A 14258-nucleotide genomic window follows, 5' to 3' on the forward strand; every position below is an offset into this window, starting at 1 on the left:
TCTCTCCGCCCTCTCGCATCGACTATCAGCCTTCCGCAGTTCAAGTCGAAACCCTCTCGCCACTCGCCTGTAGTCGAGAAGCCGTCAACTCTCGCCGTTGAGTCGTCTTCCCCGCGCTAAATCCCGAGTGAGTTCCTCCTCTTCGCTCTCTGTCGCTCTGAGCGAAATGTAGCTGACCCATCAGATGCTCGATAGAATGCAGACTCCCGAACGCTCTCCCTCGCCAACGAACTCAGCCGACGAGTTCCTCGATTACCCTTCCCCTCCGACTCTTCCCTTCCCTCAGGGAACCTATACCCTTCTCCCGCTCGTCGAGAAAGCAGACAATGGAGAGATCCCTCGAGGACCTTGGGAAGCGACGGATTTGAAGAAGAGGTGGGAACAACATGTCGGGAAGGAGAAATCGAGGCAGATTTCAGTCAATGGAATCTCAGGAAACCACTTCGATGCGAACCCAGACTCGAGTGCGGTAGTCGACGAAGATGAGGAAGAATCTGCGGGAGAAGGAGAAGGAACGATGACGAAGGAGAAGCTCGACCACGAGTTCATCGTTCCGTTTTTCGTTCAACTCCCGGAATATTCGCCTCCTCCTCCTTCCTCGACAACTCCCCGTCGACGCTCTTCATCGACTCGATCCTCCTCCTTCGCTCCGATGACACCTATTCCTTCCCTTCGACCGTCTTCTCCGACATTTTCTCATCCAGCTCCTCAACTCTCCTCCACTCCTCGTTCCGCCATTCCTTCCCAACCCGTCGGGTTCCTCCGACCTCCAATCGTTCTCGCTCTCCTCGAAGATAACCAGAAACTAATCGACATGAACCTTCAACCCGTCTGGAAGTTCCTCCCTTCAGTTTCGTACGAAAAGAAACAACGTCGACCTTCATACGGTTCTAAACCTGGTTCTCGTCGACATTCGATCAAGTCTCTCAGTTCGAAACCTGATGTACTCGGTTCGCCATTGACGGAAGAGCCTCCTTCGTTATTAGCGTCGTCGAATAACGATGAGAATAGTCTACCGTTCTCGGAGGTTGTTCATTCGCTGAGAGCTCTGCAGTTGGGAGGAACGGGCAGCACGGCGAGCCAGGGGATTTGGGCAGTAGGGTTCGAGGATTGGATCAATGAGTCTGGAGAAGCGTTTGAATTGAGGAATGAACATTTGGATCGAGTTGTTCGAGGGTGGAAGATGCAGGGTCAATTTCCGGATCAACTCGCCGGTGAGAGCTCACTCTCTATCAGTCTATGCCGCGAGGGGTTGAAGAAAGCGTACGTTGAGATGGAACAGGATGGAGGGACGAAGTTTACAATATTTACGGACCTGCACCGAAGTTCTCGGCGGAAGAGAACCCTCTCCCAGGAAGTAACGTCGCGTTCAGACTCGAACGGGCGGCTTGCTCATTGTTTGGTGTGACAACTTTCGGCGTTCATTGCACAGGTAAGAGTCTCTCTCTTCGTCCCTGCCGAATCGGAGACATCTGATTGTTTTGGTCAACAGCCTACGTCGAGGAAGAAGGCGAAGAGCTCAAGATCTGGGTACCTCGTCGTTCAGCGACCAAAGCAACGCGAGTCCCAGCTTCTACTCTTGTGATTCCGCTCATTCTGACCCCCCTTTCGCTGTTCAGTTGGCCTTCATACCTCGACAACACAGTAGCGGGAGGAATCACCGCCGGGGACTTACCTCGCCAATCAATCCTCCGCGAATTCTCCGAAGAAGCTTCTCTCCCTCCTCAAATCGTTTCTCCCCTTCTCCGTCAAACCGGAGTCATTACTTACGTTTACCGTCAAACTCTCGGTTGGCTACAACCGGAAGTTCAATACGTCTACGAGATCAAGCTTCCGAGTGATGGATCGATCAAATCGAGTACGAATCCGGCTGATGGAGAAGTCGAGAGTTTCGAATTGATGGGTCTGACGGAAGTCGTCGAGAAACTCGTCGAAGGGGAGTTTAAGGCGAATTGTGCTTTGTGAGTCGACACCATTATGTCGAGACGATCGTGGACTGACGATTGCAAATGATACAGAGTTTTGATCGATTTCTTCATTCGACATGGGTTATTGACGGCCGAGAACGACGTCAGGTTCCTCGAAGTCTCAGGGAGGATCCATAGAGAGTTGGGCTTACCTGGACCTGTCTAGAGTTGTTGTCTTGTCCGTGGATTCGCTGGAATGCAAAATAGACATTGTCATTCACTTCGTCTCGGCTGACAGCGGAGTTTGAGGGTTCACTTCGTCTTAGGTACCGCCAGATTGCTTCACTAGTATATGCCGATTAGAGCGAAGTAGCATAACGCCCTCGATGATGGACGGGGAAAAGAGAAGAACGCTCAGACCACTAACGGTGCTTTGCTTTGTCTGGCCCACCGCTTGAGAGCCTTGGAAGAACAGAGAAGCGTTATGAAGAGGTTAAGCAAAGCGGGGAATGGGTGCGGAACAGTGTCGAAAAAATAGAGGAAGTGGCGAGAAAGAAACACGAAAACGACGGAAGATGTCAAAACGTCGCTTCAATTTTGTTCGTATCGGCCACCAGAGCTTGAGAGCAGCACCTCGAGATACAGAAACAGTAGTCTCAGGTATTCAGACCCTTTCGCGGGAATTAGGTTTTTTTGGTAATCAAATTCGAAAATTCTCCCGCTGAGGGTCTGAGGGCATGCGAGCGATGTTTGTGAGGGCTACCCGTTCGATTTTTTCCCTCTTCATCGCTCTCTCACATTTCGTCAACAACAGCTGAGCGCTTCTCCGCCGGCAGAGAGCTTCGTGTAGACTGTAGCTAGGTCTCAGGCTTCCAAGCGGCTCCTAAAGACGCCTAGCTCAGAAGTCGATTTTTTTCTCGCTCTCCTACAGCTCGCCTCAGAGACAGTTAGAGCGTGTCGACCGGACCAATCGATAGTTTGAGAGTGCTGGAAGGTCTCTGAGCTATCGGAGAGACCGGACTGAGATGGCGATTTGGCAGCAAGAACGCTGTTTAGGCGGGACAGAGGCGGTGAACGGGGTAGCCCTCACAAAAATCGCTCGCATGCCCTCAGATCCTCAGCGGCCAAATTTCAATTTCAATTTCTTTTTTTTCTAATTGCCGCATTATGAGGGTCTGAATACCTGAGACTACAGAAACAGTAGGGCACACCTGCCATAGCCTCGGACAGCGCGGGAACTGCAAAAAGCAAAGCAATTCTTCCTGGCCGGGAATTGAACCCGGGTCCCACGCGTGACAGGCGTGTATACTAGCCACTATACTACCAAGAAGCCGATTTGTTATGGTTCGCTTCAGTTTTTGTGGTATATATTCTCTCTCTTGTTGCCATTTCTCGCTCCTTGTCCCTCCTTGGCTTCCATCAGGTCATGCTAGACAGTAGTTCTTGCAAACCCTGCTCATTGGAATCGCAGCGGCCGAAATAAACGTCCCAGATTGCTTGCGAAAGCCTTGAGCTTGGCTCGCAGCAGAAGCTTTTCTCGCCCTCTTGTGACGCCTTCAAAGCTTCGAGTTCAGCTCATCCTCAACACACACAGAGCCCATTCGACGGAAACAGCCTCTACTTGAGGGGAGCCGCTGAGAAGCTAGGATTTGACGGTGAGGAACGACCGAAAAGTCAAATCCGAACGGACGAGTGCGAGCGGCGCAAGATTTGCAGAGAGCTGCGAGCGCCTCAGTGGAGTCGATACGAGGGAGCTCTTTCCCTCAACGAATTCGCTCTGTCGTCGCCCGCCGCTCGCAAAACGAATTGATCACTGCTGATAATATCTCTTTTGCCCGCCCACCATTCCCGTCAGCAACCGGGTTGTAACCCCCAGACGATGCGAGGCGATTAGATAGCTCAAAGAGTTGGCTGCGACTGACGGCTTCGAATATACTCCGTCCTTGGGGTGATCAAGCTGCTCTCGCAAAGTTCCGACGAATCTTCATTACAGCGAGTCTCGGGGAAGAGTTCCTCTAAATCCATAATCTGAGCGATAGCCAGATGAGGACATAAGCGAGAGGAGACTGAATACGAGCGAGACTAACCTCCTGCATGCGGGGAGCAAGCGAGAAGCAGCAAAAGAAGCAAAAAGAGAGAGAAAAGTTTCTCCTCGATCCCGGATCGACACGAGTCGCGGAGACTGCAACGGGCAGTTTTACATGTCTTCCCCAGCAAAAGCAGAGCTACCCCGCTGCCGCAAAAGAGTAGGTTTTGCCCCCACACAGGATCGAACTATGGACCTTTCGCTTACTAGGCGAACGCTCTGCCACTGAGCCATAGGGGCGTGAATGAGAGGGTATTTAAATTTTGCGTACAGGAAGGAAAGAACAGTGGACTTCGAGGGACACTCGACGGGCTCACGTGCAGCAGAAAGTCGAGGTCAACAAGGGTCTTTCACGCGCGGAGGATAGGCGGTAAACTCGATACAAGATCAGCTGAAAGGCCTATGCAACAGTTGACCTTTCGAGTAGAGGCAGCCGTAGAGTCTTCGACAGATGGAGGAGACTCGCGATTCTTTCCCTTCTTCTCTTCACTCGTTCGGTCCCGACAGCTCGCAGCACCTCTCTGACAACTCACGAGATCACGAGCAGCTACTAGAAGTCTCTCGCAACAAGTCAAGCGTCTGTCGGATCCGAAACGAGTTCATCATCTGAAGACGCATTGACACGCGTCCGCTTCGGTCACTCAGTACGTAGAACCCTGGCGTAGCACGCAGGATGTATGGCTGACTGGCATGAGCTCTCGCCGACCGCAGGTCCCCCTCGCGTAATGCCGGTCCCGTTCATCCCTCCCGAACTCGTTTCCGTTATTCTCGCTCACTTCCACTGTCACGTCGAAGACGAAGCAAAAATGGTCGAAGATGTCGGTAAATCGGCTTCACTCGTCTGTCGTAGCTGGCGCACTCTCGGACAAGCTCTTCGCTGGCGAACGCTCTCAGTCGAACCTTCTTCCGCTTCCTCCCTCCTCGATCACCTCGTCTCTCATCCTCACATCACCAATCTCGTGTTCGAATTGAGAATCGGTCCCAGTCTGTCAGAGGAGGAGGACCAGGAAGAAGGGGAAGAGGAGACTGACAAGGATTACGCTCCGTCCATCGAACTTTTGTCAAAGTTTCCAGACTTGAGAACTCTCGACCTTGAACTTTCAGCCTACGCAGATCTAGACAAAGTGGTCGTTCTCGCGTCCAACCTTCAGAAACTCGAAGAACTACACCTGATGGGAACAGCACACCGTGTCACGCCTCAAGTAAAAATCGCTCTTCTGAAAGGATACCCAGTTGTGAGGATTCTCGCGCTCAGGACCGTACAGATCTTTGCGACAGAGAACGTTACGTCTCAGGAGGAGGAGGAATCCGCCGTTTTGGCCACGTCTCCGAAAAGTCGACTTGGAGAAGTCGGATTGATGACTTGGTTACCGGGGGAAGAAGCTCCAGCTACTTCCGTCCCCGTCGTTCTCGAACTCTTCAATGTGCTCAAAGTCGCCTTTGACTGGTCTCGCATCCAAACGTGCCACCTCGGAGGATCATTCCTCGACAAGGACATTCTCCTCGAATTACTCCGTCAAAGCACCCTAGCTCGCCTGGATCTCTCCCCTGCCTACTGCGACCTCGGAGAAGTCTTCTCCACCATCGTTGCCGTCCTCCCTCACATGACGAACGTCAAGACCCTTCTCGTCGAGATGAGTCTTGTCGAAGAAGACGTCCTCGTATCCCCAGTCGTGATCTGGGACTTCTTGGATCTCATTCCGTTGAATCTCAAGCTCTTCGTACTTCCTCAAGTTGCGTTCGATCCGGACGATTTCTACGAATTCCTTACGAATTCCGAAATGCGTTTGATTTCGAAGCTGAAGGGATAGAACCTCTTCGAACTCTGGCAACCCTCGCATCTGAAGATCATCCTCTACTTCTCTACGAATTCGATACCGAAGAAGGAAGAGAATGGTGTCAAGCAAGTGGATAAGGCGTGAGTCTCTTTCCTCTATCGTTCCGCGTTAATCTCCACGAAGCTTCCGGATTTGCTCGTCTCCGCTTGAACAGAGACCGAATGTAGTGTCCAAGCGAAAAGAGGCAGGGTGTTGGACGAGACTCAACGGCAAGATGAGTAAAAGCAAAAAGATACTTCTGTTTTGTTGAGGAAAAAAACTATTCTCGCTTTCTACTTGTGCTTTAAGTTCTTTTGTCCTGTGCAAGGCTTTCGTCAACTGCTCTCACAGAGCCTTAGACAATCGAGAGATATTGATAGCAAGGACACTTGGCTAAAGTTCGCTTGAGCCTTGTGCGGAGGACGCGTTCGAGAAGTAAGGATTCGGATTGCACAGCGCAGTACTCGACGAGCGAAGAGTGACGTTCCTGAGAGATTCCGATGACCGAGGAAGCAATGTGGTTAGCGAGGAGCAGCCGAGAGAAACTCTAAAGTTCTCCGCTGTGTCGAAGGAAACGTCTTTCAAGCTAGCAGGACGTCCTCACTATGCTTGCGCGTACTTGTCTCCTTCGCCAGTCTTAAATCTCCGTGTATAGAGGAGACGAGTGAGGAATGTGATTGCACGATCAAAGCAACGAGCGAGACACAAAAACGAGAAGATACTACTTTCGGGAGAACTCAGAACTTCTTTCCTCCTTTCTTTTTTCCGATAATCCTTTTTGCGTTTGACCCATACTTCAAAGACGAGCTTCGGCTCGACGGATGAAGCTCGCCGGGACGCAGTCGTAGAACGTATCTTCATTTCGTTTTTGTTCCCAAATCACCTCGATCCCCTTTCGTTTACAAACTTCCTCGAGACCATCGATTTCGCCAGGGGTTTCAGGGTACAGGTCCCACCCTTGTTGCTGAGCGAGAGTGACAGTTTCGAGTTGATGTTGATTCGAGTTTCCGATGAGTTGGATCCACATATTTGCGCCATCGATTCGGCGTCCTACTTCGAAATAGAGATTACGGACTCGGTTGAGATCGGGTACGAATTGGGTATGGCTTTTGGTAAGACTGGTGAAAGAGGACAGAGTGGGAAGGAAGGGTGTAGATCGAGGGCGGAAGTCCAGGCTTGTTTATCAAATAAGCCATGAACGAATCGAGTTGAGGAACGAGGCGGTTGATAAAGTCAAACTCCTGAGGGTAGAGGGTTGGGCCGTGATCGAGCCAAGCGAAATGTTTCAATTTTGGAAGTTCGAAGCGGATTCCTCCTTCGTAATGGATCGGACAACTGGACATGCTGAGACGAACGAGTTGAGGGAAAGAGAAGACAGCGCCTTTGAGGGTCATCGTGACGCCCGAGAGGGAGAGAGTTGTGATGTCTATCGAAGGAGAAGGAAACGGGTTAGCCGGCTTGGAAGGAAACACGGTCGAAAGGAGAACACGAGAGGCGCACGGGAGCCAAAGAATGCCTTGAGTGGTGGGATTTGACGAATACTGATCAACACGTGTTCCAAGTTTGAGGCCAATTTGAGGAACTTTTTCAACGCAGGCAGGAGTTTAGTCAAGTCCTCGTCGTAGTAGAAGTTCTCGACGGTTTCAATCGCCTCCTTCGAGTTGTTCGAGAGTAGACGTTCGAGTAATTTTGGTCCAGATCCCATCGCGAGAGAGACACGCTTGAGGAGGAGAGGTTGAGCGAGAGTACGGAAAAGTTTTGAAACGAGGCAGAGAGAGCGGAGGGTAGCGTAGTGCGTCTTACGCGACTCAGTCGTTTTCAAAGTGCTTTCGGTAACGTCGTTCAAGATTTGGGACAGCGTTTCGGTGGGAAGACGGTCGAAGAGAAGACTCGGAGAGAGGGAAGTGATCGAGGTCGACTCCGCCATCTCGAAAGGTTCTGTGATGCAGCGGAGACCTAATTAGCTATCTTCTCAAGACTTTGACAGCCTTCGCAGGTGTTCAGAGATAGAAGTACCGACTCAATCGATGAAAGTAGATGAGAGGAGGGGGTGAAGCGAAACAGGAGTCAGACTTACTCAGGCGTGTCCAAGAAGTACGAGAGTCTCCTCTGGGCGCTCCTTGAGGTCTCTGATGGGTTCTCTGTAGTTTCGAAGGTAGAGTCGGGGGAGGAAAGAGGTGAAGCTGTGAAGTGCTTCTTTCCCTTCTACTCTTCACTTCTGTCTCTTTCACCATTTCCAGGGACGCCCGAAGCGATTCACAAGATCGAGAATAGTCCAAAGGAGTCCTCGCGAGCTTGAAACATCCAGTCGAGTTAGACCGAGTTGAAATTGACACGAACCGACACCTCTCCTCTACTCTCCCAATACGTCAGTACCAACTCGAGGGAACGATGAGGGGAACCATGGAACTGATACAGTATATCTGGAGCCACAGAATTCCTCGTTCAACGATGCCCATTCCAATCATCCCTCCCGAAATTACTTCCGCGATTCTTTCCCACTTCCGACTCGAGGACGACGGCGATACCGAGAACGACACAAGAGCCATTGAAGCTGTCGGAAAAGCGACCTCACTCGTTTGTCGTAACTGGCGCCCTCTCGGACAAGCTCTCCGTTGGCGAGAAATCTCGATCAAACCTTCTTCCGCTTCTTCCCTCCACGATCACCTCGGCTCGTATCCACATCTCCGAAAGCTCATAGAAAAATTGACCATCCAAAGTCCCCCTGTGTCGGAGGAGGAAGACCAAGAACAGGAACGGGACGAGGTTTACGAGCCGTCATTCGAACTCCTCACTCAGCTGCCAGAACTGAGATTCGTTAATCTCAATCTCAGGAAGTGTGAAAACCTTACAGAAGGGGTTATCCTCTGCTCAACGCTCCCCAAACTCGAATACGTCAACCTCCTCGGCATGGCTCTTCGCATCACTTCCGAACTGAAAACCGCTCTACTCAAAGGATTTCCAGTCTTGAAGTACCTCGGCTTGCACCCATTTGGACTCATACAGACGGACGACTCGGCGGTAACGATCAAGGAAGAGGAGGAGGAGGAAAACGCTGGCGCTGTTTCGACTTCACCGAGAAGCTCGTTACATCAGGTCGCCCTTTTGGCGGGGTTGTCGAACGGAGCCGATCCAGCTATGGCTTTGTTCAAAGTTCTCAGATCCGCCTTCAATTGGTCTACAGTACGAGTCTGCAGGATTGGAGGATTGTACTTGGTCGAAGAGATTCTCCTCGATTTGGTTCGTCAACCCAACCTAGTCCGCCTGGAGATCAACCCTATCGAGCGCGACCTCGAAGAGCTCTTCTCAACGATCGTTGCCGTCCTTCCCCACATGAAGCACGTCAAGTTTCTCGAAGTCACGCCGAGCTACGTGGAAGAAGACATCCTCGTATCCCCGGTTGAGATCTGGGATTTCCTGGATCTCATCCCGCCGAACCTGAAAGTCTTCGCCCTCCCTCAAATCGCGTTCGATCCAGACGATTTCTACGAGTTCCCGACTGCGATGGACTTCGAGATGCAAGGGAAGGAACCGCATCGAGTTTTCATGACGCTCGCTTCTCAAGATCGTCCTCTCCTTCTCTACGAGTTCGAGACTGAAGAGGGAAAAGAGTGGTATCAAAGAAGCGGATTCGAGGTGAGTTTCTTCTTCTTTTTCTGTTCGATGTTAATTCCCCGCAAATCGTTTCTCTTATGCTTGTTCGTAACAGGATTCTATGTCAGAAGGTTCGCTCAGAGAGGACTATTCGGAAGAAGATAATGCGGGAGACGAAGATGATTGAAGCGAGATCAGGAAAAGTGAAAGAGAATCGTTTTCTCGATGTCGGATTTGTTGATTCGTGTATGGAATCTCTGCGTCCTCTGCAAAGTTTTGGTTCACTGATTCTCCACAATCATCCGCACAGGAGAGGACAAAAGACATGCGCTTGCGAGGTGGAGAGAAACAACTTCGAGTTTTATTTCTTTACAATGTAGAGAGATTATGGGTTATAACAAGAGGTAATCGATAAAACAGCGGGATGATATAGTAAGTAGTTCACATCAGAGCTTCTACTCTACGCTCAACGTTCGCGAGTAAGCTGACGTAGACGAAAGCTCGATTCGTTCAGGCGACACGGGAAGTTCCGTCGCTGTTCACCGTAACGACATGTCAGCTCCTGGACGTGTGAGGGCGAGGAGAGGAATGGTAAGCTCACTTGGCATCAACGGCGGACTCGACGAGTTCATCGGCTTTTCGATCAGCTTCGGCAAAGTTCGATCCGCGAGTTGATCGCTCTCCGTCAATGATGTTGTCCTTGCTAACACCGTCGAATTCGTCGTTCTTGAACTCCTCTGCAATTGTGAAGGGTTGTCAGCTACAGTCTCACTGCGAGAGAGCGAGAAAGAGGACTGACCACCGGAGATCTTGTTGGCGGACACACTGTCCTCATTTCCTTCGGGAGCGTTAATGCTCGAGTCCTCTTGAAGAGGCTCGTCAGATCCACCAAGAACTCCTCCCTCAACTTGAGGCTCGTCGGGGACCTACTCGATACGGAGAAGAGATAGTCAGCTTTCGAATCGAGCGACGACGATAAAGGTTGAATGAGGACGAGGGCTTACGATAGCGTCGTCCTGTTGGAACTTGTCAGAGTTGGACATGATCGTTGAAGTGTTGATAGAGTAGTGGGTTGAGTAAAGGTTGAGAGAGCTTATAAAGTGCAGAGTGAGAGAGGAAAGAAAGGAAGAAAGTGCGAGCGAGAGGGGGGAAGTCGAGCGCGCTCAGCGAGAAATGCAGTACGTAACCCGTTTAAGCTGAACGTCAAGGCTGGGAAAATTGAGATCGCGCTGGCTGTTGCGAATCGAATTTCCTTCGTAAGAAGGTTTGAAACTTCGAATCGACGTAAGCGAGGACAGCCGGGGATCGCTGCAATCGCTCGTCTCCCAAGTCGAGATCGAAACTTGGTACAGTATCAGCTCGACGTGCGTGATATTTGTCAGCTCTTTCGAACAGAAGCGAAGAGCGAGAGAGGCCAGGACCGAAAAGAGGTCAAAGCACAGCTGCGAAAGTTCGTTTTCACAACTACAGCTGCGACGAGAGCCTCGCACTCATGCCAGGCTGCCACCACTTCAGACTTGAGTGGTGTCAACGAGAGTGTAGACATCTGAAGGGGCTTGAGGGGCTCGCGAGGTAAAAAGGAAACGGTTCACCGACAGGCGAACGAAAGCGCTCGGCCGCAAAAATGCACTCGCCGGGAATTGAACCCGGGGCCAGGCAAGGTCGTCTGGAACAGATGGCAATGCCCGATTTTACCACTAAACCACAAGTGCTTCATGTCAAACCAGCTACAATTTAGAAATATGTCGCCAATAGAAAGCTTCGTTCAGACTCTCTCTACTCCCCAGTGCTGGCCTCTTAAGTACTGTGCACTACAGTATTGCAGACATGGAACAGCCCTGTAGCTTTTTTCTTATTCCGATTGATCGGCAGAAAATCAATTTTTCTGCAGAAGTTTGCTTCAACTTTTTCTCTCCTCTTCTCCATCGTCCAACCTCTTCAAGAATGCAGGCGGACGCCGATCAGCCTGAACAACTGTTCGATATCCGCCCCACGCGTCAAGGTTTCCTAGGAGCGTTCGCCTCTCGTCCGATCAAATCCGGTACCCTAGTACTCTCCGACTCTCCCCTCTTCACGGTCGACGCCCCGCTCCAGCACTGGCTCTTCACTCGTGCGCAATCTGGGTCCTCGGGGGGTCCTACCCCAGTGGAAGGAGAGGAGGACTTGGAACCGGCGAAAACTTTTGATGAGTTTTTGGAGAGGAATATCAGGCAGATGTTGAGTTGGAAAACGGAGGAGCAGAGAAGGAGCTTTTGGGAACTTGCGAATACGAGGAAAGACTTGCCAGAGGGTTATGGGATCTTTGCGACGAATGCGGTTCAGTGAGTTTTGCATTTCTCTCTCTTTCTCTTTTACTGAGCTAAACGGGGTAGGTAGACTGATACGAGACTCTATTGATTATTGATAGGACGACAGGAGAAATCGGAGGAATGTTTCTCTCGCTCTCACGCCTCAATTCTTCCTGTCGACCGACTCTTTCCCGACCCCTCTGGGACCCATCCTCTCGTACAACTCGTCTCTACGCCCTCCGCGACATCTCAGAAGGGGAAGAACTCACGTGGACGTATTTGAACGTGACATTCGAGTTTGAAGGGGTCGATGCGAGGAACGATGAGATGGAAAAAGTGTTTGGGTTTGCGTGTTGTTGCGACGCGTGTGAACGAGTTGGAATGACGGAAGATCAAGTGAGGGAAAGTGAGAAGAGGTTGATGAAGCTTAGGAGGCTCAAGGAGAGGATCGCGGGAGGTTATGGAGCGAAAAATGAGCACGGTCGAATGAGCGAAGGGAGACGGAAAGCTTTGAAAGAGATGGCGTTGCTGTCGAGGGAGGAAGGACTGTACGAGACGGCACAGCGGTTGGAGAAGGTTATAGGAGAAGGTTATAGCAGAAGCTGAATAGAAGGAGAGAGAAACGAAAAGAACGGTAGAATGGTTTTTTTTCCTCAATAGACTCACTTACGTTGTTGTACGAATCCACTCACTCTAGGTCAAACTCTTCTCGCTCGTTCTTCCCGGAAAAGGAGGCAAGCGACAGGACAACATCCGCGAGCAGTTTAGGAAAGAAGAGAGAGAAAATCAGCAGGTATTGCGAGTTGCGACAAAAGGAGAAAGGACACAGAGTGACACAAACAGGAATAGCGGTTGATAGGAAAGCACACAGATAACAAGAAAGGAGGTGAGAAATTAAATGTGTAAAGCGAGCGATAATGCGAAACGGGAGAGAGAAAGAGACTTTTGGAGTTTTTCTTATTCTCGAATAGTAGATCCAGCTACTCGACTACCTCCTGCCGATTCACTTCCTGTGACATGGCCGAACCTTGAATCAGCTCTAACACGTTAGGCTGCGCTGAGCGGGAAGCGACCTCACCTGATCTCCTATGAACTCCATTCGCCATTCCGATCCTTCTCGGCGTATCTCCCGCGACGATCCCACCATGACCTTGCGAGAACGCTTCCGGGCTAGCTCTCCCATCTGCCGCTCCAGAAGAAGAAGAGAACGGGTTCGAAGGTAATCCGCTCGCAGTCATTGAAGAACCTGAAGTGGATGAATCGATCAAGTCCTTCGCGGCTCTTCGATCCAACGAGTTTCTTCCCCATGAAGCAGTTCTCGAATGATGACTTGCTCCTCCTCCTCCTCCTCCTCCTGCCGAATTCGTCGTTACTGGTCCATTTGAACTGTTTCCCATCAAACCACTTCCACTTCCACTCCCCGCGAGACTTCCTCTTCGAGAATGATGAGACATTCCAGCGTTCGAATGCGATCTCGGTCGGTTCTGTACGGCTTGCAAGATCTGTTGTACGTCTGAACCGGTGTAGGCTGAAATGTTTGGGTGAAGTTTCGAAGAAGTTGCGGAGAGTAACGAAGGCGAAGGGGAAGTGAGTAGGGAAAGGAACGCTCGTTTAGCTACACAGAAGATAGTGAATGTCAACCTTACTGACCGCGTTACTGTTTGTGGGTCAAGCGGACGAGAGACTAACCGGTCGTAGCTTCGTGGAAAACGATAAAAGCTGAAGTATCATCCCTCCATTTCACCTTGAATCCACCTCGATCATCTTCCCACTCACTCAACAACTCCATCAGATCTCGAGTCTTCAACGAAGGGTCGAAGTCGGATAGGAGGAGGATTCGAGTTTGATTCGCAGAGTTGGCGTAAGGAGACGGAGTATTCGCGGGGAGGAGAGAAGAGGCGGAGGAGTGAGAACCAGAGTGTTGGTGAGAAGGTTGAAAAGAGGAGGACATGCTAGGTATTTAGGGAGTTGAAGGTGGGAAGAAAGGGAAGGGAGAGCGAGGAGGTGGGGAGACGAAAGGGACCAAAGACAAGCGAGGCGAGTGGTAGAGAGTTGCTGATAGCTATCTACGAGGGTACAGGCTGTCAGTATGTAGTACAAACTTGTCCCGAGCGAGCAGACGGGAGAAAGGAGATCTGACGTTTGATCAAACGGGAACAAGGGGAACTCGAGAAAGAACTCACTAGCTAGTGTAGAGGGCGTATGTACAGTTGAATCTAGTCCAGCTATTTCAAAGTGTTGCGAGAATACGAGAGGCGAGGTGAGAGGTGAGAGGTGAGAGAGGGAAAGGAACTCCGCTCGCTCACGCAGCAGGTGAGAATTCCTCGACGGTTCACACAGACGAAATTGCAAAAGAGCAGAAAGGAAATGCCAAAGAAAAAGCTACACAACAATAGGGAGAGAAACGAAACCAAGAACCCCGACACAGAGAGAGAGAGAGAGAGAACCTGCGAAAAAAACGTAAAAAAGAGAGAAATTCGTGAAAGAAGAACAACATTGAGGGAACCCGATCCTTCTTCGAGAGCGACCTGCGCTGATTCATTTTTGGAGTAGTAGTACTGAGGTG

General features: G+C 50.7%; 8 protein-coding genes across 8 annotated transcripts; 4 read left to right on the plus strand and 4 right to left on the minus strand.

Moving 5' to 3' along the window:
• Positions 1-184: 184 nt before the first annotated feature.
• On the plus strand, positions 185-2133 carry JCM6883_003833 (uncharacterized protein; the record flags this gene model as incomplete). Its single annotated transcript, XM_076631914.1, has 5 exons — positions 185-1214; positions 1283-1432; positions 1493-1559; positions 1620-1961; positions 2019-2133. 5 exons carry the CDS (start codon positions 185-187, stop codon positions 2131-2133), a joined length of 1704 nt encoding a protein of 567 aa, XP_076488037.1.
• Positions 2134-4718: 2585 nt separating this feature from the next.
• JCM6883_003834 (uncharacterized protein) lies at positions 4719-5804 on the plus strand (the record flags this gene model as incomplete). The annotated part of the gene is made up of 1 exon (XM_076631915.1): positions 4719-5804. One exon carries the CDS (start codon positions 4719-4721, stop codon positions 5802-5804), a length of 1086 nt encoding a protein of 361 aa, XP_076488038.1.
• An 802-nt stretch (positions 5805-6606) lies between these two features.
• Positions 6607-6837, minus strand: JCM6883_003835 (uncharacterized protein; the record flags this gene model as incomplete). Its single annotated transcript, XM_076631916.1, has 1 exon — positions 6607-6837. One exon carries the CDS (start codon positions 6835-6837, stop codon positions 6607-6609), a length of 231 nt encoding a protein of 76 aa, XP_076488039.1.
• Positions 6838-6877: 40 nt separating this feature from the next.
• Positions 6878-7737, minus strand: JCM6883_003836 (uncharacterized protein; the record flags this gene model as incomplete). Its single annotated transcript, XM_076631917.1, has 2 exons — positions 6878-7236; positions 7311-7737. 2 exons carry the CDS (start codon positions 7735-7737, stop codon positions 6878-6880), a joined length of 786 nt encoding a protein of 261 aa, XP_076488040.1.
• Positions 7738-8261: 524 nt separating this feature from the next.
• On the plus strand, positions 8262-9591 carry JCM6883_003837 (uncharacterized protein; the record flags this gene model as incomplete). The annotated part of the gene is made up of 2 exons (XM_076631918.1): positions 8262-9446; positions 9520-9591. 2 exons carry the CDS (start codon positions 8262-8264, stop codon positions 9589-9591), a joined length of 1257 nt encoding a protein of 418 aa, XP_076488041.1.
• Positions 9592-9914: 323 nt separating this feature from the next.
• Positions 9915-10447, minus strand: JCM6883_003838 (uncharacterized protein; the record flags this gene model as incomplete). Its single annotated transcript, XM_076631919.1, has 4 exons — positions 9915-9939; positions 10006-10141; positions 10204-10330; positions 10409-10447. 4 exons carry the CDS (start codon positions 10445-10447, stop codon positions 9915-9917), a joined length of 327 nt encoding a protein of 108 aa, XP_076488042.1.
• Positions 10448-11348: 901 nt separating this feature from the next.
• Positions 11349-12298, plus strand: JCM6883_003839 (uncharacterized protein; the record flags this gene model as incomplete). Its single annotated transcript, XM_076631920.1, has 2 exons — positions 11349-11725; positions 11812-12298. The coding sequence occupies 2 exons, from the start codon at positions 11349-11351 to the stop codon at positions 12296-12298; spliced, it is 864 nt and encodes a 287-aa protein (XP_076488043.1).
• A 351-nt stretch (positions 12299-12649) lies between these two features.
• Positions 12650-13643, minus strand: JCM6883_003840 (uncharacterized protein; the record flags this gene model as incomplete). Its single annotated transcript, XM_076631921.1, has 3 exons — positions 12650-12702; positions 12771-13307; positions 13382-13643. The coding sequence occupies 3 exons, from the start codon at positions 13641-13643 to the stop codon at positions 12650-12652; spliced, it is 852 nt and encodes a 283-aa protein (XP_076488044.1).
• Positions 13644-14258: the final 615 nt, after the last annotated feature.

This window comes from Sporobolomyces salmoneus, assembly GCF_050403485.1.
Source record: "Sporobolomyces salmoneus JCM6883 DNA, S_salmoneus_JCM6883_v1_ctg21, whole genome shotgun sequence".
Lineage (NCBI taxonomy): Eukaryota > Fungi > Basidiomycota > Microbotryomycetes > Sporidiobolales > Sporidiobolaceae > Sporobolomyces > Sporobolomyces salmoneus.